This window comes from Oreochromis aureus, linkage group 3 (assembly GCF_013358895.1).
Source record: "Oreochromis aureus strain Israel breed Guangdong linkage group 3, ZZ_aureus, whole genome shotgun sequence".
Classification (NCBI taxonomy): Eukaryota; Metazoa; Chordata; class Actinopteri; order Cichliformes; family Cichlidae; genus Oreochromis; species Oreochromis aureus.
Genome location: NC_052944.1, coordinates 58,134,858 through 58,160,904, shown reverse-complemented (window position 1 = coordinate 58,160,904; position 26,047 = coordinate 58,134,858). Strand labels below are relative to the sequence as shown.

The following is a 26,047-nucleotide window of genomic DNA, read 5'->3' as shown; positions in this document are numbered from 1 at the left end:
AGCTGAAGAAACTAATCTTTAATGTTGAAATGTACAGAAAAATGACCAGATACTTGTTTTTTATTGCTTTTACATTAATTTAGAGGTAGATCAGGTAATATTAAACTACAAACAAAAAAAAATGAGACCATCAGGTTTCCCAATGTTAAAGACACACTTAGACCTTAGGGAAGTTCACACTTGGGAGTTTAAATTGAATTTTAAAAAACAAACAAACATTTAAAAAAAACTGCAGAAAACTTTTTGGTGATTCAGCCGCAGTGTCTAGTTATAGAATTATATGTACTGAATAAATAACTTTGTGAATGTGAAGCCTGCAGTTCCTCTAATGTCCACTAGAGTGACTGTGTTAAAACATCTGACTTTACAAGACAAACAAACATATTTACACCCTGCTACAATAAAGGTTTTGAACCCTATAGCTAATTCCCCTCTTCTTAATAACTCTAAGGGAGTGTGAATTTTTTATAAGTCATCTGTTTAAATTATATTAAGGTTTAAAGTTTGCATTATTGGGGCGTGGCCTCTTTGACTGACAGGTGGATGGTGACACAGGCGGCTAAGCTTCACCTGAGCTAATTGGACCCCGTTTATGTTGTTGGAGCATTTTTATTGTGATTATAAGACAAAAAATACAGATTCCTGATTGGCTGACCAGATCCCAACAAACTATATGTGTAAGTGCGGGACAAAGTGTTAAAAATGCTGGGAGGTAGTCCAATATATGTGAATGCAATTTTCCCAACTCTTTTTAAGTAAATATAATAAGATTTAAAGAAAACTCATGTGATAGTCTTTACATACTCCTGCTGTTCCAACTGTAACTGTCTGTGGGTGTCAGTAGTGATGTATCCATAGATTGGTATACTTTTTATTGACATATAGTTTAGCTATTTTTAGTCAGATGTGACACAGCATACCGTGTAACTTCACACCAGACTTGCTCCCGCGCAAAATCAAAACAACTACAACAAAAACATTATTTATCAGTGTATACTGACACTCCATTTCATTTGTGGTGCTTCCAATCATAATCACTAAAATGTGAAACTCTTATGACTTTCTGGTAATTTGTAACATTCACAACATTAAACAGGCTAATCTTTATTTGACACATATAAAAAAGCCTTCCCTTGATATGCACTGGGTAAAAGCCACACTTTAGAAAAGTGCAGAAGAAGTCAAAATGTGAGACAGATGTGGGACAACGTATAAAAATGCAGTCTCAATTAAAGAGAGAAATGTGGTTTGACTGCCCAAGAAGTCATTAATCCAGCTTTCGATAGTTCAATTACTCTAAATTACTCAGCAGTAATTACAACATAAAGTATCAGAGTGGGTGTTGTGGTGTTTTACTGTGTTGTGGGCTAAATGCAGTCCCCATAGGACCCACTCACGTTCGGATCTCGTCTTCATTATGTCTCTCATTACGCCGTCTTTTCCAGTTTTTAAACCAGTTTTTGGTTGTTTCTGTCGTCTCCTTTCAGATCTGACCTCCTGGAAACCTCTGGTGCTTTCAGCCGCTTCAATCCTCTCCTACCTGAGCAGTCGCCATATGTTCAGGTCTGAACCTTTGGAACGAGGGCTTAAAGGGGTCCATCAGCCTGAGACCAGAGCAGGAGGAACAAGTTTAACCTTCTGAAACCCAAAGATCTTCACTTCAAAGAAAGTCCTTCCAGACACACTAATACATCCACAACTAAATAAACGACTGTATACTTTCAGAGAAATCCTACAACATCCTCTCCTGTGGGGATAAATGACCAGCCTGATCTTCAAGCTTCAAGTGAAGCGTCTCAATCACCTAAATGTGCCTCGGCACCTCAAGTCCACTAAAGGAGGCAATAAACAAGCACTAAAGGGTCTTCTGTTATGTACTTAGAGAATGTAACCCGCAACCAGGCTCATATTTAGGGTCGTGTCATTCAGTTAGGAACTTTAATTGGCAAATTTAAAAAGTAAAGCAAAAATCTGACTGAAGCCTGAGGTCTGCAGCAGATCACAGCTCATACACTGACCCCTGGTGGTACTGCAGTGACTTCAACCAGACAGTTGGGTTTAAAGGGATGTGAAAAGAGCAGTGAGGTGCTCATATGAGCAGGGAAACAGGGTCTGTTTCTCCCATTTGTACCAGCAGCCAAAAGAGCTCTTCCTACCATGCTTTGTCTTTCATGTATGATGCTCACTTTGTGCTTTAAATAATACCACAGTTTACACCCTCTACACTGTGCAGGTGTCCGTGGAGATGACTTTATTTATGATACCGCATGTCATCATGACCAGAACACCGACCTGTACGCCTGCACTCCGACGCACGGTCAGTCTTGCCTCAACGACGGGTCCTCTGTTCCAGCAGCCAAACGGAGGCGATCCTGCTGGCGTAGATCACGTAAGACCAGGACAAAACCACGACTGCCAGCAATACCTGAAGGCCGGAGAGAGACTTGATTCAGAAGGACTTCAAAACTTGGAAAGATGGTGAAACGTGCTCTAAGCAGCATTTTTAAACACATTTTGGACATTTGAATCTGTGCCATGAAGAGTTAAAGCAGCTCTGAAGAAGAAAATAATGTCCAACCACCAAGTTGTACCTAATATATTGGCTGATGAGTGTATAAGACCACACACACAACTTTTCAGTGAGAAATTCACATGATGCTGACATTCAGACTATGACTGTTTTCCTGTCGTACGTGATAAAAAAAACTGAAACACAATAAACGCACACGATAAAGCAAACTGTTACATGTCGGTAATTTTGTGTTTTCACAATCAAACAGGCATTCCAATGTTCTACGTGTTCTATTTTTGTGAAAGATGTGAGTGAAAAAATTTTATGCATTTATTTTTGGTCTTTATGATGTTAAATATCAGCTCGTTAGTGTCTTCCTCGCTAGCTTATCTGTTTCCAGGCTGTAACTCGTTGCTAACGGTTACCGCTTCTAGTCCCGGTGTCTGAGAAGCGCGCTCAAAACTAATAAAGTCAATAGAATAAATAAAGCGAATTTACCGCGGAGTAAATCCGGTCCAGAGCCCGTCTGCTGAGTGCCTCCATCTTCTGTTAAAACCTAAAAACTATACACAAACGCCGCCTCAGTTTAGTTTGTTTACGGTTCTTCTTCTTCTTCGACTGCTGCTGCGTCTTCTTCTTGGATTTCCGGCAGACTCAACAAAAGGCGTATTGCTGCCCCCTCAGGTCCTTAAATCAATCAACAGGAGATGTCAAATAAAAAATAAAATAAATTAGATAAATAGAATAACGGATGGTTGAAATAAAAAAAAAACTATTAAAATAATAGGAATATAACATTTGCAAAAAATGTATGCTATTTGTATATAACTATATACCAATAAAATAAAATAATATGTAAAATAAATTTAGAATGCTACCTCAGCTGTAACTGCAGTAGACAGCAGTGAGTGTGTGCAATTGAGTGTGCAAACAGAGGAATGTGGATGGAGGTAAAACAAGTTTACAAACTCCTGTCAGGTGTTTAGGAGTCTGATGGCAGGAGGAAAGAGTTCTTCAGTCACGCACTTCTACACCTCCAGCATGAGGCTGGGAGTGTGAATACAGTTTGTTGGTAGTGAGTAGGGTCTTTAAGGAAGGAGCCAGGTATCCTGTGGACTCTGCGATGGTAGATAGAGATGTAAAGGACCTTCTTTTTCTTTTTTTCGCAGCCTAATATTGGCCTCTGTCCCCATTAACAGAGATCAGATTCAGGCAAATGCTTGTTAGTGTGCAAACTACTTTACTGAGACTGGGGAAATTCAGGGGCTGTGTAAGAAATGACTGTAGCTCATGAATAGCTGTTGCTAAACATCTTATATTTTTTTTCTTTTTTTTTGCCCGTCCCGTTTGGTTCTTTTGCCATCAGAATTATTGTCTAAAGGCAAAGACAGATGCCCAACGGATTTACTTTACCAATTGGACCATCCCAGCCTTGCCGTATTGGTCTATTTGAGTCACCTTTCCTTTTATTGTTTATTTTATTTTATTTTCACTTGCTAAATATGGGACAGACTTGACTGGGGAAAAGAAAAGGGAGAAAGAAAGAGGGAAAGAAAAACAGCGGGGAAGAGGGATGGTGATAAAGGGCAAAAAACAAAAACCGACAAAACAAACAGACAAAAAATACATATATCAATCACCTGGATCACCTGTTGAAAAAGAAAAGAGAGAAAACAAGCAAAAAAGAAAAAAGAAAAAAAAGAGAGCAATATAATAAACAACATCATCGCGATGATCTATGTGACTATAACAGTAAATACTAAATTTTAAATATTATTGTGCAGCACGTAAGATCGACAGCGCACAGTGTGCTTTGAGGTAGGAGCCAAAAAGGGTGTCGTTTGTGTGTGTGAGCACCCGTGTGTACACCTATGAGCATGAGTGCGCTTGTATTCAAAAGGTTCCTTCATGTAATGATCTTCTAGAGGGTGTGGGGAGCCATAGCCCCGTCCTCCAGGGCATGAAGCAGGTATGGAGGAGATCCAGGCTCCAGACATCCAGAGACCCTCAGAGCACAAGAGACCAAGGAAGACCAACGGAGGGGCAGCCGTGCCACTATCCCGAAAAGAGCTGAGGAGAGCCACAGCAGCCGCGGAGCAGAAGCCAGGGGGGGTTGCAGTGACATGCCCGTGAGCTCCACCGGCAGCCAGCTGTGCCAGAGTGACCGAGCCCCAGGCCGAGAGGCCGAGGGCACCCCATCCCCGAAGGGGCCCAAGCGAGCCCCAGGCTCCAGGCCCCGACAAGCAGCCACCAGGAGTGAGAGGTGTGTACCTAGACGCCCAACCCTGGACACAAAGAACCACCAACGCACCGATGTCTGAGGGCGTTTGCCAATGGCAGGGGGAGTGGTGGGGGGAGATAGGCCTCCATACCTTGGAGGGCCTGAGATGTCCCCAGAGAGGTGGGGTCTGATACCCAACCTGACATATAGACACAAACAAACAGGCACACACAGATACAAACATCCATTCCCACCCTCATGCTCTCATATGCAATTACTCAGCACTCACCCAACAGACAGACATAAATAGACACTGTACACACAATCACACTCCCCAAGCGTACTCTATACCCCAGGTCTAGGTGCCCTTGCCCCTGGAGGGGGAAACTGCACCCAGACCCAGGTAGTGTTACCCTTTTCCCTGGGGTGGAGAGAAGCAGACCGCCCCGACTCCGCAGCAGCAGGGAGCTGTTGCTACACATCTTAAATTTAGGCTAAAGATCAGCACTACAGTACTCCTGCAGTTGATTTCAAATATACACTGGGGGTATACAAGTCCTCTAGATTGCACTTACCAACATTCTTTTTCCAGTATATCCACTATCCCTCCTCCACACATGCATAATCTCAGCCTTGATCCTCTATAACCGAAGTGGGATAATATGGGATAATCACTCTGCTCATACGTTCACAAATGAACTTCCGGTTGAGTGAACGCTGTCGCGACTTGATGCCGCTATTTACCGATATTCTCTTGTAATGTTTGTTGTCGTTATTGCTTCTGTACAGTCTCCTTGAGTGTTTTGAAAGGCGCATTCTTAAAAAAAATTTATTATTATTATTCCTACTCCCCGGAGAGTCTTCTTCTCTTCCTCTGAAGCAATTTTTCCAATCATGGGAAACTATCCTGCGATCCCCCCGTGCTCTCCCTCACACCCTGTGCTGCAGATCGCATTCAGAATCCTCGTACCATCACCCCACTCAACTAGGTGGCAGTGATAAACTCATTGTGGGAGCTGACCACAGAAGAAGATGAAGAAAACTCGACCGTCATTGTATTTCCCATCATCCATCGCGGCGTTTTTCTCGTTCCAGCTGTGAGGAGCGTCGCTTCTGAGGACAGTGACAGGCAGATGTGTGTGTTTCTCACAGCAGTCGGTTTCTAAAGGGATCGATACAGTGTGTGCCCGGGGCCATCGGTGAGCTCGCTGACGGCGGATGCCGCTGAAAGCGCGAAGCTCGACCCGGAGGAGGAGAAAGAATCCGGATGAGGAGCAACCCGCGGAGCCTGCTGCTTCCTCAGCTCGGGTACGAAGCTAACAGTGTTAGCATGCTAACAGGCTGGGGGAAGCCCTCTGTGTTAACCCGGCTAGCTTTGGTTAGCATGTTGGTCGGGTAGCAACCTGGGGGGCATCGGTCCTGCTAGAATATGTTATAAGTAATAAAATAAACAGGTTAATGTTTGGTAACATCATTGTTGTTATGGAGAAAGAATTGAAGAGTAAAGCCAGGTAATTAATCGCAGATTTTTATAACGACCGTAGAAAATAACAAATGTGGGCTAAATGCTAACAGGCAGGTAGCTTCTGTTAGCCAGAGATACTATGTAGGGTTTTAAGCAACGATGAACATCCCTAGCTTGAAAATCTTTAAACAAAAATAACATCTTTAATTTAAACAATTCGATTTTTCGTGAATAATCTTTGCAGAATTAAAGGTCTTTACAGAATTTAGAGAATTAAAGCAGGGAACCAAATGAAAGGCTTAGGTAACAGCTAGCTGGTGTGTTAGCAGGCTAACAAACTCAGGGGAGTCCTTCCGTGTCGGTAATTGGGTGAATAATTAGAATAATAATCAGTGGTAATATTAACACAACTGTGTGAAGGGTTTCCACAGATGGAGGGTTAAACAGTCGGATGATTTAAACAAACAGAGGCTCTGACAGGAGCAAAGTGTTTACAGTTATCCGCAGTGTTCACTCCTGACTGTGAGCTTCAGTTAGTCAGTGTTAGCACGCTAACATAGTGGCTACAAGGAGCATCAGTGAAGTGTAAATCTTTAAGGTACAGCACCACAAGAGGGGCTTTGATTTACAGTTAAGTTATTTTTCAATAAAGAGTCAAATATAAAAGCAGGAAGTCAAATGGGTAGCGTAATTTAAAGAGTGACAAAGAAGCAGTAGCTGCTAGCTGTGTTGGTGCCACAGCTTTCCTGTGTTTTTAGATCAAAGTGAAGCACTGGGGAGCCATGTGACCTGATTAATTTGTAATCCAGGACTTTGTTGTTGTTCTCAGCAGGTGTCATTTCACCTGTACTCAATATTTCTGAATCCTGAAAGCTGAATAAGGACACATTTCTTCCTGCGTTGTTTGTTTTTAGGTGATGGCGCCGACGCGAATGAAGCTGCGCGTTCGCCGCCGTGACAATGCAGCCACAGGTGCTGCTGGACGCGGCGCTGCACTGGCAGTACCTGCGGAAGATGAAGAGCAGAGGAGTCGAGAGAGTGGCAGCAGGAGGAAAAACGCTAGCAGATCTTCTACTGCGGCCACATCCTCCTCGTCCTTGTCTCCACCCGCGTCCTCTGCCTCAACGTCAGCACGCCCGCATCTGATGGCAGCAGAGGAGGCGTCGCCCGACTCAAAGTGCCCCATCTGCCTGGACCGTTTCAACAACTTGGCGTTCCTGGACCGTTGCAAGCACCGCTTCTGCTTCCCGTGCATCCAGGAATGGTCTCACAAAAAGCCAGAGTGTCCACTTTGCAAGCAGCCCTTTGCCTCAATCTTTTACCGGAACCAAGCTGAGGATGACTTCAAGGAATATACGCTGCGCTCAGCACCCCCCAGCAGCAGCGTGGCCGCTACTGTGGCAATGGTAGCAGCGATGGCGTCGGCTGCGAGAAGCAGCCATCAAATGAGGCTAATGCTGAGGCGGCACCGGGTGTCAGAGGCTGGCGAGACAACAACAAGGAGGCGGCGGAGGGAGAGGGGGGCCAGAAGGGCGGAGGAGAGGGCAGGGGGTTGGGAGTGGTACCTCGATTCCCCTCCTCTTCCACTCCCTCCTCTTCCTCACCCTCCAGTCGTCGCTGAGGACAGTGAGGATGGGGAGGAACAGAGGATAAGAGGAGGCGCTGATTTGGCGGAGCGCGGTGTGATATTTGAAGGACTAACAGGCCTTGGAGGGGCAGTGGCACCCGTTGCTCCCAATGACCGGGCATCACGGCGACTGATGACTCGCCTAGCGGCGAGGCAGCGTTTGCAGCGTGAAGGTGGAACCGTGCGGCGACTTAGGGAGAGAGAGACGGTGGCTTTTCGCCGGGGACTCTATCGCTGTGGTATTCGGGTCCGTGGGGTTGCCGGAGTACACGGCAACGAGGGACAGCGTGACATCACGGCAGATAGCTTCCGTCGGAACCCTGCCCACTTGAACAGGCTCCGCCCCTGGCTGCGAAGGGAGCTCACGGTGCTGTATGGCTCGCACACCTCGTTGGTTGACATCGTTCAGCGCATCATCATGGCAAGGCTTGCTCGCCACGGCCTGGAGAATACACCCAACATAGAAGAAGAGCTGCGGCCATTCTTGCTGGCGCGCACTGAGCACTTCCTGCATGAGCTCATCAGCTTCGCCCGCTCGTCGCTCAGCCTGGAGAACTACGACCTGCAGGCAGTGTACGAGCCACCGGATGCCGCAGTGGAACTGGATGGGATGAGCAGCTCGTCCGATGGCAGCTCCGTCATCGCCATCTCCGAGGGGGAGGATGAAGAGAGGGCAGCAGGGGGAGGGTCCGAGGAGAGGCTGGGGAGGGAGGTGGGAGCTCAAGATGACCCCATCCAAACAGCGAGTGTCCTTAGCCTTTCAGGTTGGGACGATGAAACCCCAGGCCCCTCCTACTCCACTGCTGAGCCTTCATCTTCGTTCAGTCCTGCCCTGCCAGAGGCAGCCAATCAGGATGGAGGAGAAAGGCAGGAGGAAGAGGACGAGTGTCTCATCGTTGGGTACAAGAAGCCGATTGCAGAACGGACGCCGGAGTTGGTGCAGCTCTCCTCTGACACAGAAGAAGAGGAGGTAGAGAAGAAGAAAGAGGAGGAGGCTCCTCCTCCCCCCTCTGCAACACCTCCCCTCTCTTACCTACCCACCATTCCTCCCTCCACATCAGGTACTTACAGAGAGGAGCAGGACAAGGGGCAGAAAATTGGCGAGGCGGCAGGACAGCGCTCACGTGCACGCTCATGGTCAGGGAGCTCTGGTCGGAGCAGGAGCTCTGTGTGCACGCTCAGCCCAGCGACACCTGGAGAGACTGAGCGGCGGCAGGAGATGGGGAGCTGGAGAGACAGGAAGTCCACCAGTGAGGCAGCAAGAGAGAAGAGGAGGAAGAGAAGGCGAGAGCGCAGCAGCAACCGGCACAGGAAGAGTGGCACTCTGTTCAACCCCAATCGGTCCATTTATCCTGCCATGATGCAGCACCGCTCCTCGCCTCCGTTTGACTCCAGCGCTGACTCCAGCTCTCCTCCGTCGCCCAGCCCGCCGGACTCCAGCTGGGAGTACCCCTGCGCCCAGGTGTCCCCTCTCACCTCCTCTGCCTCTTCACCATCCCTCTCCTCGTCCTCACCACGTCCTCCCCCGCCACCACCGCGAACGCCACCGACGCCCACGCTGTCCCCCAGCGGCAGCGCTCATCACGGAGAGAAACCCGGTGGGAAAAGGAAATGCAAGAGCCGCCACCTGGACAACAATGTCAAGGATCCCACGTGGAGGCCAAGCGGCAGTGGCGGCAGTCGCAAGGAGAAGAGGAAAGAGAGGAGGAAGAGGAGGGAGCGAGATAGAGGAAGGAGAAGGGAGAGGCACAGGCGGGCGAGCAGTGGCTACGGTGGCGAGAGGTAAGAGGCCACTGGATTCATTATTATTATTAGACTTTCCAAAAGAGTGTAAATTATTAGTGGTCTATTATTGACTGTTTTTGACAACTTTTGATTTGTTCCACTCTTAAAACCTTCTTTTCAGCACAGCTTCACATGTAGACATTAGTTATTTTTCAAATTGACATAGATCCATTGTGTTAATGCACTAAAATCCTACAAAAAACAAAAACTCCAGGAGGTCAAAAGAATTTTTTCTACTTTGAAAATCACAGAAGTGTCTAAAGAATCATTTTCATTACTTGAAATGCAAATATATACTCTAAACATCAAAAACAGTGTATATTGCCGCTCTCTCATCTGCTGTCACACAATATTTTCACCTCCTTCATAAGCAACCAAGTGCTACATGTTGCTATATACATTTGTGATGGTTGATGTAGTGTACTTTTCCACCACTGTGAAGGGGGTGTCATGTTTTGTTTTTTGTTTTTAATTTGTTTTGAGGGTTTTCTTCATGTTCTAAATGAAAACCTACTTTTTACAGTTTGTGTGTTAAACGTAATTACAGTTAATGAATGAAAGTATGGCATAAATGATGTTTAAGTCTTCTTTGGCCTATCAACACAATTTAAAAACTAGTATGTAGTTTGAAGTCTGCTGTTGTTGAAATGGAGGCTCTGCGAGGCTGCGTGTTACTGTAGCATTATTTTAAAATGGTCATGTGATTGTGGGTCAGGTGGTAGCCATAAGTAGTGTTAAATCTGCTTAAAACAGTTGGCATTAATGTTACAGAGGCCTAAAAACCTAGGTGGCTTAGCCCTTCCAAATTTCGGCCATTACTACTGGGTCTCAAATGTTCAAAAAAATCATTTATTGGCTTCACACCCCAGATGAAGATTGGTGCCAAATTGAAGCGGCATCTTGCATTTCCACCTCCCTTAGCGCCTTGGTCACCTCCAGTCTTCCAATTTCCTCACAGCAGCATACCACCAGTCTTATAGTTATTAACACCCTCAAAATATGGGCTCAATTTCAAAAGAACTTTGGGTTTAAAAACTTTCTCCCTTTGAGCCCTATTCATAATAATCATCTTTTCCCTCCTGCCAGATTAGCCTCTGAATTTGCTCTTTGGCAGAGACGAGGCATCCACAATTTTTCTGACATGTACATAGACGGTGTCTTGGCAGGTTTTCAGGATTTGTCTCAAAAATTTGACCTCCCTCGGTCCAGCTTATTTAGATGCTTTCAAGTTTGCCACTTCCTTCAGCATTACAACACCAACTTTACAAATATGACACCATTTACTGGTGTTGATGATCTGTTGAAACTCCCATATAAGCCTAAAGGTCTTATCTCAAGAATTAGCAATTGTATAGCCTCCTTTAAGAATATAACAATGGCAAAGATCAGAGCGGACTGGGAGGATGAGCTGGGGGTGGACTTAGAGGAGGAGACCTGGGAGAGCGCTCTTTTAAGAGTAAACAACAGCACTTCTTGTGCCAAATTAAACACATACAGTTCAAGATTCTTCACCGCATTCATTACTCCAAGGCAAGACTGGCCAAAATATTTCCAAACATAGATGCAAGCTGTGAGAGATGTAGAAATCCTTCTGCAGACTTAACACATATGTTTTGGTCATGTCCAACTTTAAAAGCCTACTGGTCAACAATTTTCAAAACACTGTCTGAAGTATTGAATGTTGAGCTTCAACCCAGTGTAGTTATGGGTATATTTGGTGCTACAGATAGAGGACATAGAACATTAAGGAAAAGCTACAAAAACATAATCGCTTTCACTACACTGCTTGCGCGCAGAAGGGTATTATTGCATTGGAAGTCACAAAAGCCACCCAAAGCGGCTCTGTGGTTCAGTGACCTGACACAATTTATACAGCTGGAAAAAATAAAATATACTCTCAAGGGGTCGAAGGAGAGATTCTTTGCTGTTTGGGATACATTGCTAAAACATTTAGAGAAAATTAAAACCATTCCCATCTGATACTCGCTTGGCAGCTACCGTATACCCTTATTGTTGTGAAGGCAATTAATTTTGTACAAACTATTGACTTTTAAGTGCACATCTTTATATATGGTGAATTTTGATGTACCTCATTTAAATTTTATTTTATTCTTTTTTTTTTTTTTTTTCTCTCTTTCTCTGTGGGTTGGTGTCCAGTATGTTCTTGGGGTGGGGTACATATATAAAAAGGAGCATTGTTACTTCGTTACATGTATGTCTTTGTATTACATTCTTGACGCTCAATAAAAAATATATATATTGAAAAAAAACAAAACAGTTGGCATTGGTCTAAACCCTAGTGCCTCAAGAAAAAACCCCAACAATCGCTCTCTATGAGCAAGCACTTTGGCAACAGTGGGAAGGAAAAACTCCCTTTTAACTACACTTTATCTCTAACACTGTAGAGATAAAGCTCACTGTGAGGTGATAAAATGCATTATGCAGGTATGTAGTCAAGGTTGTCGTTGCCTCACTGGGTGACTTGACTGACACATGTATAGGACTGAATCATCTCCATAAAGCTGGAAGCTGTCTGCTGGACCTCTGGCAGACAGTTATTGGTAAACTGGAAAGCAGCGGGCCAGGGATTGATTCTCAGGGAATACTGATTCCGAGGTTTATTTCCGCAACCGGCGGGCCGATTTGAGCCTTTATCAGCTTCGTTACAAACTCTATCAGATCAGGGCCCTCTGATCCCTCCGGTACCCCATGTATGCGGAGATTATTCCGGCATGAGCGTGCTTCCAGTTCGGTTAGCTTTGCTCGCAGGGTCTCCTGGCTGTCCATCATGAGAGCGAGTGCCTCCTTAACCTCCGTGTCCCATTCTTCAATCTTGGTTATCCGCTGTTCCGCCTCCTCTACCCTTGCCGTGGTAGCCTCTAGGTCCTTTGTAGTTTCTTGAAGTTTCTTGTTAATTTCTCCTCTGAACTCGTTCAGTTCCTTTTTCATATCATTGTGGAAAGAAAGTTGAAACTCACTCATTTCACTTTTAAGGTCCGACCTCAGAGCCCGGATCTCATCGTAGATAGCTAGCATGAAGGGACTAGCTTCGCCATTATTCTCCTCTCCGCTGCGAGTTTCCTCGACTAACTCTCCCCTTTCCCGTCCCGAGCTTGGTTTGCCTTTGGTCTTTTTTTGCTTATCCCCATCCATGTCAAGTTAAGGTACTGTTCTTTGTGTCTAAATATTCTTCCAAGAGGATTATTTCCAACTGGCAAGGAGCCGAAACTTTCAAGCAGGCATTTGCTATAGCGCCCAACCGGAAGCCCCCCACATTAACTTTTATCGAGTGGAAAAAAGTTAGCATTCACCCTTCAGCTTCACTGTGTTTATGTTACGCTAACATAGCTGTGTCGCTAGCCACCACGTAGCACATCATTATATACCAGCTAGTCCAACTTCAGTAACCCTACAAATGTCACTGCTGTTTAGTTTTCTGTCTTCATTTATGTTGGAAGTGTTAGCAGAGCTGTACGTTTGAATTTTTTCAGAAATCTCTCAGTCAGAACATGCTATATCGTGTTTAGATGGAAACTAGCGAACTAACTTCCTGCTAACTTCTAACTCTGTTAAATTTAATAAATTCTGTTTTCATGGATGCCTGGATGTTAAACTTAATTGTTACAACTGGTAAAGCAGCAACACTGATCATTTTATTAAAGATGAAAGAATGTAGACAGTTTTTAACTCTCAGTGATGCTGCATTGTTTGTTTGACTTTGGGACCTGAAGTGGACGGAGTTTTGGACCTGGATTACTCCGCGAGGCTCCTGACTACGGCAGCCGTAATGCTCTGACAATCCGTCAAGCAGTGCGTCTTCGTAGATTACCAAAGTCACACTAAAACATTTTTTGTCAGATTTTTGAGCGCTGTGTACCACATAAAATCCGTTTGAGGTCAGTAAGCACAACCAGAATTCATACATAAGGCGCCCCGAATTAAAAGGCTATTTTTGAGAAAATTAAAGGATTTTAAGTGCGCATTATAGTACGGAAAATACGGTATTTATGTTCAGTTAGTACAGGATGCTTGTGAAAATCTGTATAAAATGGTCAACATTACAGTATTGACCAAAATAATGGTGATTATCGTGGCATTATGCCTATAAAGAGAGAACAAAGGTGGCCTCTGGCCTTAAGTAAACGGCCTTTTTAACCTGTTTTTCTTTTCTTTTTTTTTCACCCAGTCAATGTTAGTAATGACGTCCAGTTCCAACAAAGTGCCAGCAGCAGAAGTATTGTAGTACAACAGTTGTGACACAGGCATTATATCCAGCAATGCAGCCTTTTAAGCTTAAGGACCCGCAAATGGTGACATCACCGCAGCTCTATATCATTTACACCAAGCTTTGCAAACATAAAGCTCGGGGTCCAGAATCGGCCTGGCAAAAAAGAAAATGTCAAGGAGATAACTTTTGGATTTCTGTCTGTGTTTTTAAAAGTTTTACAGCTTTTCCTAAAGATAAAGACCTCTCCTGATAGCTACCCCCAAATAATTTGGCAATAATAACACAAGAAATGAAAAGTGACTTCTTTGTTTGTTTGTTTTTTCTTTAAATGGATCCACAGTGGGTGGGGGGATTTTCTTCAAATTAACAAAAAGGTTGTTTTACACTCACAGGACAGTGTGGACTGTGAGCTACCAAGTTTTTCGGTAATTTGACACATTTATTTTGCCGACTGAAGCCACCCCAAAGCGCCGCTTGCACAAGCAGACATGACATCACTGGTTGTACGGTGAAACTAAAAAATATTTCCTACCTGGGATGTTGCCTGTTGGTTCTCATCGTTTTGACCTCTTGTGATTTTCAAAATCATGTAAATGATTTCCCCAGCATCTCATGTTTCCTGGGTTGATCCAAAAGGAAAAAATTCTGACCGCTTTACCCTAGAACCACAGAGGATGTGATTTTGAGCCCATCAATATTAATGTAAAAGCATTCCCGCAGGCCAGCGGTGCCTAGCGACATTATTGTTTACACATTTTGATGTGATGGCTGCTTAAACGTTGTTAAGTTTAAATGAACCTCAATCTAATATTAATGTTTGGGATTTTCTTTTCAGCAATGAGAACGATGGCACGCAATGTTCGCCTGTTGTTTCTCTTACTGTTTTTTTTAGAGTTGCTTTCCTGACTCTAAAACTATCAGCTGAAACATCTCACCAGCTGTTTGGTTTTGAAGTGCTCAGCTCAGCTCAACAGATGAGGAAGACCTCTCAATAGCTTCCTGTAGTTCAGGTGTTTCAATGACGTTTCCAGAAGTTGCTCACTCCATGCTCTCTCTCTGCAGCAGCCGGAGGTCCAGACAAGACCGCAGCCCCAGCGTGGAGATCATCTACGAGGGCACCATCACCGCCGACGGGGCGCAGCCTCCTGCCCACAAACGGCGCCGGAAACGTCATCGCAAGGCTCAGCAGAGCAGGTACGAGGTGTCACACTGCTGGGAGGGAAAAAAGCTTTGTTTTAGCACGTTACATAAATTCATACAGCTGATAGTAATTAACGCGTAAAGAAGAATCTGAGACACGAAGCGGTCGTCACCTTATTAACTGTGAAATCAGTTATTTTAAATTAAAACACAGTGATGAAACACTTCTGTTGATCATCATAAGGTGTACCGTTTGAACAGGTGATATCAGTTATCAATGGAGAGATGTTACACATCTACTCTTTGTCAATCCCTGCATCACACTTTGCTCACAGACGGGGAACAGAAACGCAAATTACAAATTACAGGCTGCTACATTTCCAGCCTGAAGATGGATTTTCCTGCCCGTATTTATCTGGTTTGTTTAGGATATATTACTTTCTTTGTTAGTCCAAAAGTGATCTGCTGGGTCTTCTCTTAATCACGTTTCCTTTGTCCTCAATGAAAGCTGGAGGAAAGATGTGGTCAGTGTTGGGGAGTAACGGAATACATGTACCAGCGTTACGTATTTAAAATACAAAATATCAGTAACTGCATTCCGTTACAGTCTAAAAAGGTGGTATTCAGAATACAGTTATTTTGTTGAAATAAATGGATTACACTGAGGTCTTTTCCGGTTTCATATGTTAGGCTATCCCCTCTCTATTTTTGGTAATTCCACGCTGGTGGAAACCCAAACAAAACACGCATTAATAGGCTCTAATGCCTGTGTCTCAATCTCGTGGCCCATGTTACCTCTACTTGTGGCCCACATAATGACGTGAATAAATATTGTTTAAAATTATTATTAAAAAAATGATTTAATATGAAGGCAATAGGCAGAGTGTTACAGGCATAGCCCTAAAGAATGTAGCCTGATGGGCAGTGTAGTCCGTGCTGCAGGGAGAATGGACTACCATACACGTTATGTGTCTGTGAGCGAGGGAGGGAGAGAAAGGAGAGTTGAAAAGTACGAGTTGTCACTGACCAGAAACGGGAGATGGAAGCATGTAAATATAATAATAACCACTGCAGCCAAAAAGAGTGCCTGACGGCTATTAAGACTCGACTGTACACTGTGTTCGTGTTTTCCTCCGAAACAATAAGTTCGTTGGAGCAGCCTTTCAACGCCTCTCTCTGTCTCTTGCTAGCAAAGTTGACAACACCCTGACAACAAAGTTAAGCTAGTTTTCGGCTATGAGCCCAACACGGAACCCGACGTATTAGCCAGAGGTCCCTTTGCTACGGTTCGGAGCCATGGACCTGTTTTATATACGCGCGGAATAGTTTTCTACAAGATCGCTGCAAAAAGTACAGCCTTACCTAATGTTCACCCTACTGTTACTCATTTTATATTAAGATTTAAAAATATAGTTGGTATTGGTATGGTGAGTAACCTTATGTAATAGTATTAAGTCACACAGCAATAGTACATTCATGTATTTGGGTCATTAATATACTACAACAACATGGGAATAGAGCAGCTGCGAGAGAATTCAACATCAGTGAATCAATGGTGCTGAAGTGGAGGAAGCAAACTTCTGTTGCCTTCCTGAGGAAATCTGCCTGTTTGACTGCAGTCTGAATTAAAATTTCATTGGCAGAGCTTCCACCTTTTGTTTCGTTATTAACCTTCAGACACTGTGTCTGCAGAAAAGCTTGATTATAGCCATCTGCGGGGAACATTCACGTAGTTGCAGAGACTGCAATTTTCTTGTCCAATTTCATTTTTGTTTCTGGTGATGCAAACATAATGAGTCGAATCTACTTTTTTGTTCAAAACGTTACTTTAATAACAAAAGAAATGGCTGAACTTTACAATTTCCCCAAATAAAACGTCCAAATTTGAGGTTTTTCACCCTGTAAAGCCTGAACATTTAAATAAATGCCAAAAAAAAACTGTTTGTTGAACCTTTTAGTGGGGAAAAAAAAGGAAAATGAATATCAGTTTGCAAATACAAATTTTAATTTAAATGAATAATTTTTGCTATTTGTGCAGATGGTTTCTTAAAAATTTTATTTGGGTTTTTCACAAAACTCATGTGTCAGATATGATACACATTACAGGATTAAATATGTATTATTTGTAAGCTTTGTAAGTACAGTAGAAATTTCCAGGAAAGAAAAGCAGTTTTAACCTCTGCTAAAAATTGACACCAACTCAGTTTCGTGTTTACTGCAGAGCTAAAATGTTTTCACCAGTCCAAAAAATGTCATGTGGGTATCTTCTGCACTAATGAAGCTATAAATGCTCACAAATTTTGAATAAAATCTTTAATAACATAATTTTTACCACAATATGTACTTCAGGTGGGACTGATCTATGTATTGATCCCTTGGTAGAAGAACACCATTATTGATCACAGACGACTCAAGTGATGAGGTTTGTTGCTGTTATACTCGTGCAAATTTTATTCCTTTGTCTTTCTCTCTGTCAGCTCTCCGGTCATCATCACCCTGGACAGTGACAGCACCCACGACGACGCCAACAACAAAAATAGCGGCAGCATCAGCAGCAGCCCGCTCAGCAGCCAGCAGACCGTCGACTTCTCAGACCTTCCTCCGCTTCCATTGGTGCATTCGGCCAGCGTGAGTGGCGTTTTGGACGCTGAAATCGGAGAGCTTCCTGTTGACATTCTAGACCGAGCATATGATGGGTCGGACACAGAGCCAGTGGGCCGTTCCAAGGCAGCTAGACTGATCGCCATTGACAACAGCGATCATGAGGTGGACGTGGAGAACCTGGACGTTGACGTAGAAGGACCAATCAAAGCGACTGATCTAAAGACACCAGACGCCGACAGTCACAGAAACATGGGCACTGTGAGCGTGGGCTCGCGACCAATGGGAGAGCAGGATGCTGCCCGCGTAATGACGGATCTTCTTCATAAAAGACGTACTGAAGCTTCAACCTCTGACAGCCACCTCTTGGCCTCCATCCTAAGTGACCTGGACAGGATTGCTGCACCTAAACGTGAAGCTGCTTTGGACATTGACGCAAGCTGCTCCTCAGACTCCAAAAAAAGGCGCGACCGAGATCTGTGTGGCGTTAGTCAGGCTCATCAACAGCAGGACAGTTGGAAATCCACTTTCCCTGAGGAGCCGCCGGTCCAGAATCAGGACGCTACCTCCATAAACTCGCCATCTCCACTCAAGCAATGGAAGGAGGGGAGGGATGCCCCTCCGCTCCTCAGACAGGCCAGCCCGGTTCAGTCATACAACAGGAACACGCCGCCACCACTAAAACACAAAGATGCTGGGAGTCCACGCCGCTCTCCTATCTTTAACAAAGACCTCCACTCAGATCACACCTCTGCTGAACCAATTCTGCATAGTTTGAATCCCATCGACTCCCATTTGCCCGTGAAGCTGCCCGATGACAGTGAGTCCATCCCGCCCATTTCTACACTGAAGAGACATCTGACCAGCACGTTGGCACTGAGCAGCGAGCCGGCCAACACGAGCAGCGTTTCAGCTGCTCTCTCTAAAGTCCGAGCACTGACAACTGACTTTGATCACTCCGGTCACAAACCTCCTGTTGCTCCCTCTTCCTCTTCTTTTGTGTCTGAATCGACTCCCGTGGCTTCTCGTTATTACTCCTTAAACTCCTCAGCTTTACATTCCACCAGGGAGAGCACGATGGGAATATCTTCCAACCTCTCACCCGTCGACTTAAATCCTGTGAATTCTTTATCGGACATTGATTTCCACTCAGCTGCTGGCTGGTCCAAAGAGAAGCCAGCTCCTGCTCACTCTACCTCCGCTGGCTGCAGGAATAAGACTCACAACTTCTGGGCATCACCCGTTGATTTCCATCGATTCAGCAGTGCTGCTGGAGGGCCCCTGGCAGGTAGCGGCATGTACTCAGGAGTCAGCTCTCACGACACATCACTTCCTGTTTCTGTTAGTGATTCCAGGACTCAGAATGACATCTCACCCCCTAACTCCCCCTTTTCCAGTAATCTGACTCTAATTGGCTCGACAACGGCTGCCCCTCCGTCCACCGTGAATCTGCATCCTGTTGACTTCCACTCCTCCAGTCCGGCCTCAGGAGGACGGACAGGCGAGGAGACGTTGTCGGTGGTCAACTGCGAGGGAAAGCCACTCTCTGTGGGTCTTGTTCCACCTGCTAACTTGCATTCGTCTTGTTTGATTAACAGAAACTTGAACCACACAGCCTTCTCCTCCTCCTCTACTCCCTCTAAACACAGCATTACCTTCAACGCCTCGCACAGAAAGTCCGAACTCGGCATGGACCCAAATCTCTTCCGGCCCCCCAACCATGTTGATCCTGATTCAAAACATAACCTCCCCCCTGACTCTAAGCCTCCACCACCAAAATACGCTCAGAGGAACTTTGAGCCCCACACGGACAATCACATCATCTCGGAGTATAACTCCACTTCCACCACTGACACCCACCCATACGAACGCTCCGCCACGTAGTACACGATGAAATGAGAGATTTAAACGTTCGGAATAAATGTCAGGGACAAACTGTTGCATTATACTTTTGGCATCTTTTTTCATGAACCATTTATAAAATTGTGTTTATTTAGAATTTAACTCGAGTACAAACACATTCCTAGTGACTGATTTTCAAAATAAACTTGTTTTTTGAGGCAGCACCAATAAATTGATTGTTTGGACATGAGCACTGTCATGTACTTTTAATTTTGTGTTGCTTTTATTATTTTAATTGTTGAGGCAAGCGGGTGAAACCCCTCCAAACCTCGCTATCCATTGGTTGGGTTTTTTTTTCCATGTTCCAACTGCTTAAGAAAATTTAAAAAAAAAAAACAACAAAAAAAAACGTGTAAGGATGAGTCCAGAGTGAAGAGCTCTCAATCACATGTAGTCCACAAAACAGGTAGCTCTAGACTAAAAGTAAAAGACAAGGTGTGAAACTGAACAAAACTGGCCTTTTCAGGGGAATGATGACTGAATTTGGTAATGACACCCGGACACATGCTTGTGTAAGTGAGTGGATGTTTGTGCGTTTACATGTTCTGTGTGCAAAAAAAAGAAAAAAATCTGAATAAAAGTTTGGTTTAAAAAAAATCTTTTACAGTTTTACAGTAATGTAAAAAAAAAGTGCTTTCTTTTTTTACTCTAATGTATGAACAATGTTGGCACTGGCTTGTAAAACTGATGGAGAAAGTAATGACTCATTAAAGCTTTCTGAATCATCATATATCTGAACGGAATTTGGATTTATCCTATAGCTGAGCGCTGCATCCCCCCTTTTTTGGGGGGGTACGTTGCTTAAAATACGTGACATTAGCTTATCGTGGTAATGGGTCTTTCTTTCTTTTTTGTTTTCAAAGCGGTTACACTTTTTCCAAGTGTAACCGCTTTGTTCCCGTGTTGTGTCTGACAATGAAAGGTAAAAGAAACAAAGACCTCCAAATCATTAACTCCTCTCCCACAGGGGAATTGTAGAAAAGGGCGGCTGCATTTATTTTCACATTAAACATGAAGTACAAACTTACATGGAACATATTTGACATAAGATTTAAAAAAAAACAAAACAAAAAAAAAAAAAAACACAAACCCACCACAACTCCCAAGCTAGCAAAAAAGTTTTTGGGGGGTGTTTGGGGTTTTATTTTTTCACATTCAGATTAGCCAAGCCTAATTGAGTCTGGCCCAGTTTAGAAGCAAAATGTGGGGGGATAAAGTCACAAATAGCCGCCTGTGTGTTCGTGTTCACGGACACGAATCATCGCGTTTTGGGTTGTTTTTTTTTTTTTTGTGCTTTTTATACCAGTCAACAGACTTTGTAGTTTCAACAGGAAACGCATCTCTGGTCTAAAGTTGCATCATCATCATGAAGGCAAAGAAGTGGTAATTGTGCTTCTTGAGGCCAAACCATGGGATTTTTTTTTTTTTTTTTTTTAACTTAAAAGTTATTTTTAATGTCTAAACCAGTGGTTCTTAATCTGGGTTCGATCGAAGCCTAGGGGTTCGGTGAGTCGGTCTCAGAGGTTCGGCAGAGCCTCCGCCGTGACATGCACGGCTCATCTTGTGCACCAGTAAAGAACATATCTATGTCTTGAATTTGAAAAAAAATCACATTTTATTTTTCACTAAAGAGGGGTTCAGTGAATGCGCATATGAAACTGGAGGGGTTCGGTACCTCCAACAAGGTTAAGAACCACTGGTCTAAACATAACCAGGTAATGTATTCTGAAATTACAAAGCATTAAGGCATCATATTTCTGTCCTTTGGTTTCTGTGAAAAGTGGCCCAATGAATTTGCTAAGCCTAGCTATAAATATATATATGAAAAAGAATATAAAATGACTGCTTACAGACATTATATACACAGAGTACGTTAAGTGCGTTATTAACTTATTTATCAATACTGGAAAAATGTATCTGTAGCTGTGTGATTGTTATGATTAACAGGTAGGTGGCCTCTCCAGATCTCTGTGATCTGAGTAAATTATTTTATACAAAGTTGACAAAATCAGTGAAAAAAGGGAATAGGTGGCAACAACATAAAATGAATAAAAATCAAAAAGGAAAATAAAATAAAACTTTAATGAAACTTTTCTTCTTTGGATCTCATTTATTCCTTAATTTTCAATTAATTATTTTTCAGAGTAGTAGCTCTTGGAAAATATGAAAACAAAAAATATAGGGCAAAAGCAAGAGTTTGTCAACGAGCTTGCAAGTCGATATTTGGTATGACCACCTTTATTCTTCAACACAGCCGGAACTCCCTTAACAAATCTTTCTTGTAATTCCTTTAAGTAGTCTGCGGGACTAGTTCTCCAGTCTTCTTGAAGGACATTCAAAGCTCTACATTAGATGTTTCTGTCTTTTGTTATGTTCTCTGCCAGGATGAGCCCACACTTCATCAGTAATATCTTAATTCCAGAAAATCCATGACTGATAGTGGTTCACTGTGTTTTTGTATCATGGTGGGCTTTTACTGCACTGGCAGTGTGTTTGGGATCATTGTCATGCTGAGAATCTCCCATCGTCTCCCCAGCTTCTCTTGTGATTGCCTCAGGGTGTTCTCCTTGTTGGACATATCCAAAACCCGTCAGCTAGGAGGCTCCCAGAAGGGCATCCTAGTCAGCTTGCTCCTTTTGATGTGGAGCAGCAGCAGTTCTCTGAGCTATTCTCTCTCTAAGGCTGAGCCCAGAAACTCATCATAGGAACATTTCCCCACTTAAATCCATGATTCCAAACTTTTCAGTTAAAAATAATAATTTATTTGACATGAAAATAACCACATGCAGATACAGGTAGTACCTCAGGCTGCAGTCTAAGGGGATAAGTGGACTCAACAGTGACAGAACCTCCAGATCCCTTCACTGTGACGGACTAGTGGATCAGTTTGCCCTGCAGTTCATTGCCCGTCTCATCAAATCATTTAATAAAGTTAGAAAAAATAACGTTTTTCTGTGATTTACATTTTTAAAAGAAAAAAAGTAACAGAAAAGTCAGTGCAGTTTATGTTTCTCACCACCAGATGGAGCCAGAAGAGTGCCTTTTTTCTCCCTTTTCCTCTTCCTCATCATCATGTCATCACTTTCTCACCACATCCTCATCTTTCACTTTCTCCTTCTTCCTCCCAATTTCCGTGTCCTCCTCTTCACTGGCCCTTAGAAGAGAGCAAGAACACTAAGAGGGATAATGAGCCCTGAGAGAGACTGAGCCAGCGACAGAGGTTCTCCCACACTAATTAAGGCCACTGGGGTCCCACTAAATGGCTGTTAAATACACACAGTTACACACTGTGATGGATCAATGCCAACTCCTTACTACAGTCGAAGAAAGTGAGGAGCGTAAAGGAGAAAAGAGGACACGATGAGCTGTACAAAAACACCTAAAGAAAAGAAAAGCTGAGTACATGAGTGGAAAACAGCGTCTTTTCCAGCATTCACATCCAGACGGGAAAACATGCTGTGAAAGATTCTAATTAAACCTCAGACAGTATAGACAGCAGCATAACGATGCATTAACATTTTTTAAATTTCAAAATAAAACTGCCTGTTGAAAACCCATAAAATTACTCTTCAAAAGTGGATTTCATGTCTTTGCACAGTATAAATATGAAGTTGTTTTTTAAGTACAGTTTCACAGTTTGTAAAGTCTTGTTTTGAAAGATACTGTGCAAAAGTCTTGAGCCACCCCTCATTTCTTTACATGTTTCTTTTTGTTTAAAGTCGTCTTGAGCAGTTTTTCTCCAGGCTTTCTGAAGGTCTTCCAAAGGTTTCTCCATTGGCTGCTTTTTCACTCATTCTCAGTCCAGTCCTTGTACACAGCCACTTTCAAAAGAATGTTTTTAGTTTGGTAAGCAACTAACCTGTGAATCATACAAGCGTAAAAAGGGATGAACCTGTGTTGTGTCTGCACATAGGTGGCACTATGATAAAGATAAAGACATGAAAATAGTCGCCCCCCCCCCCATTTTATTTTATGCCCAAAGACACTTTCTTTTGGTAAGGCCACTGTTAATGTCAATTTACTGTCATATAAGTTGCGCCAGCAGAGGGCGCTCCGTGTCGTACGCTTCGGTAGCACTGCACTAGAAAAAGTGTAGTTAGTAGTGAAGAGAGACAGCGTACGACCCGCGCGCCGAAAGAACTGATTAATCTGCCATTTCTCTGTTTTTCTACAGGTAAGCTGGGTGGCAGATTTTATAAAAGTGACAGACAGCAGTGGCGATTGATGTCTTGTAGTGCTGCAATGTTAAACTAAAGAGGTAATTTTCCAGTTGTTAGCCTGTGCTAATCCAGTTGTTAGACTGGACCAAAAGTCTGTGATTTTCATACAGGTATTTTTGGGTTAAAGTCACACTTAAAATGTTTTCCACAATAAGAGAAAATTGCTGTATGTTCAGTTCATCAAGGGTGAATGCTATAGAAATATGTTAAATACATATATGTTATGTATTTTTGTGATTTAGGCAGTTCATAAAAGTGGTGCGTGTAACTATGAAGCTATAAGTTTAGGAAAAGTAATGTCATCTGCACTAGAAGTAGTGTAACTCCGTAGTGTGAAGAGGCAGCGTACAGCCCGTACGTCGGAAGAACTGATTAATCTGCCATTTCTGTTTTTCTACAGTTTTCTGTGAAAAATAAATATGTTGCATGGGAGATGAGTTGGCCCATCATTTTAGCAGTTTAACACATAAAATAAAACTTAGCCAAAAAAATGCCACAAAAACACAATTTGTTCCCATTTCTTGAAGAATCCATGAAGAATGCCAACATGCATAAAAATAGTATTTTGCACCACCAAAGTGATTCCCAAAGAGCTGTTAGCTGCAAACCTGGCATATCTTGGCATTATGTCCAGTGTGTCCTTCAAAGAAATTTAGGAAAAAAGAAAAGTGGAGGATAAAAGAAGAGGTTGTAGGCCTAAAAACAAAAAAAAAAAAGGCTGCAGTTTTTTCCTGAGTACAGGGAAAAACAACCCTCCCCCACACAAAAAAATAAACCTGAATCAGGACCTGAGAGATGCAACTGGCCAGGGTAGGTGCCAGAATATATGAACTGGCCAGGCAACCAACTTTTGACAGGGCACAGTTTGGTTTAAGTCACTTTTCCATAAAAAAACGAAGTCCGCAGTACGCACATTTACAAACATACATAATACACTCAGAGAAATATATCCACAGTTAAAGAAGTGCAAAGAGATTTCTCTTCAGTTGCAGAGGCAAAGCAGGAGAAAAACAGGAGAACTTGGTGCAGAACTGGATCAGTGAATGCACCACACACTAGGACACCACATTTCCATTTGTCTTGCAGTTTTTTAGTAGGGTCATCCTTTAAAACTAGTCCCACAAGCTGATGAATGACCTCTCTTTAGTTTCAAAGAGACATGAGGGTTTTTGTTTTCAGAGTCTGTCCTGCACAGGCCCACCTGCTCAGGGTCCTCCTCAGTCATGCTGGTTATCATGACTGCTGCAGAAGCACTAAACTGATGTGAACCAAATAATTAAATTGTGTTTCAATGCAAATGGGTGTTTTCATTACCAAATGGTATTAATTAATGTTGTTAGTTGAAACTTATTTGTAGAATTCACCTAAGGAGGCAAGGTGACTTCACTGGGCCCGTAGATGGCACTGCAGGTGACCTGTTCACCGAACCTTCACCAGAAATGGTCTCAGTGGAAGGAATAGCTATAACGCGGTTCACCTTTCGTGAGATCTCGCTGATTTTTGTACAATTTTGCATGCCTTTTTTTCCCCCACAGTGCATTGTGTTCTGCATCCTGATTAGCTGTAGACCATTGTCAATCAATCTCGTACCGTGTCTCCTGTACAGTACAGAATGCGTTCAGCTTGTCAAATTTACCGTGATAAACAAGGGACCACTGTATATCGTTGCTATATTTTATGGAATACATGGTTTGAGTCGGCATATCAGTCAGTAGTGTTGGTGATTGTTTCACATTGATGAAATAATGAATGCAAAAACATAAAGTGAGATTTTGATCCGCCATGCAATAATGTGCGGAAATCATCTGATCGGTTTAATTTTGCAGCATAATGATCAACACAAACACTACCAATGCAGCAAAAGGATACCTGGATGAAAAAAAGGGAAAACAAAACAGACAGTGGCACACTATCAGTCATTGAATAGAAGTTACGTGAAAGCTGGCCTAAGAGAGTTCAGGCTGTATTGAAGAATAAAATTGGTCAAACCAAATATCAACTTTTAACATTGTTAGAATTGAACAAACTCTGTTTTTGTCTTATATACTGTATTTCTATGTATGTTAGGACATTTTCGTAAATTGTTGCATCTACAGCTGGTAAAATACAAAGAAACAATGAATAAACAAAATGAATAGATTTCCATAAATTCAGTTGTGCGTAATAATGAGAAATGACACAGGGAAAAATATTCAACAAGCTTTTTGAAATTTATTTAATGTTTCGTATAAAAGCCTTTGATGGTGACAGATTTGAGACACCTAGTGTATGAAGAAACTAGTCGCATGCATTGCTCAGGTGTGATTTTGGACCATTTTTCCAAACAAACAGTCTTCAAATCCTAAA

At 43.1% G+C, this 26,047-nt stretch overlaps 1 protein-coding gene and 1 long non-coding RNA gene across 2 annotated transcripts; one reads left to right on the top strand and one right to left on the bottom strand.

Annotated features, from left to right (window-relative positions):
• LOC116335895 lies at positions 1 to 5,425 on the bottom strand. The gene is made up of 4 exons (XR_004200677.2): positions 5,309 to 5,425; positions 3,011 to 3,199; positions 2,293 to 2,425; positions 1 to 1,604 (listed from the first exon to the last, which is right to left on the bottom strand). It is a non-coding gene; the product is annotated as an uncharacterized LOC116335895 (long non-coding RNA).
• Positions 5,426 to 5,774: 349 nt separating this feature from the next.
• On the top strand, positions 5,775 to 20,211 carry LOC116335892 (E3 ubiquitin-protein ligase Topors-like). The gene is made up of 4 exons (XM_031759674.2): positions 5,775 to 6,041; positions 7,113 to 9,607; positions 14,901 to 15,032; positions 17,456 to 20,211. The coding sequence occupies exons 1-4, from the start codon at positions 5,952 to 5,954 to the stop codon at positions 19,461 to 19,463; spliced, it is 4,725 nt and encodes a 1,574-aa protein (XP_031615534.2). The 5' UTR covers positions 5,775 to 5,951; the 3' UTR covers positions 19,464 to 20,211.
• The last annotated feature ends 5,836 nt before the right edge of the window (positions 20,212 to 26,047 follow it).

Excerpts from the sequence above, each read along its gene's own strand:
- LOC116335892 (XM_031759674.2), top strand. The coding sequence starts at position 5,952 with ATGCCGCTGAAAGCGCGAAGCTCGACCCGGAGGAGGAGAAAGAATCCG. Across the intron at positions 9,608-14,900 it reads AGTGGCTACGGTGGCGAGAG|CAGCCGGAGGTCCAGACAAG; the intron begins GTAAGAGGCCAC and ends CTCTCTCTGCAG. Across the intron at positions 15,033-17,455 it reads CGCAAGGCTCAGCAGAGCAG|CTCTCCGGTCATCATCACCC; the intron begins GTACGAGGTGTC and ends TCTCTCTGTCAG.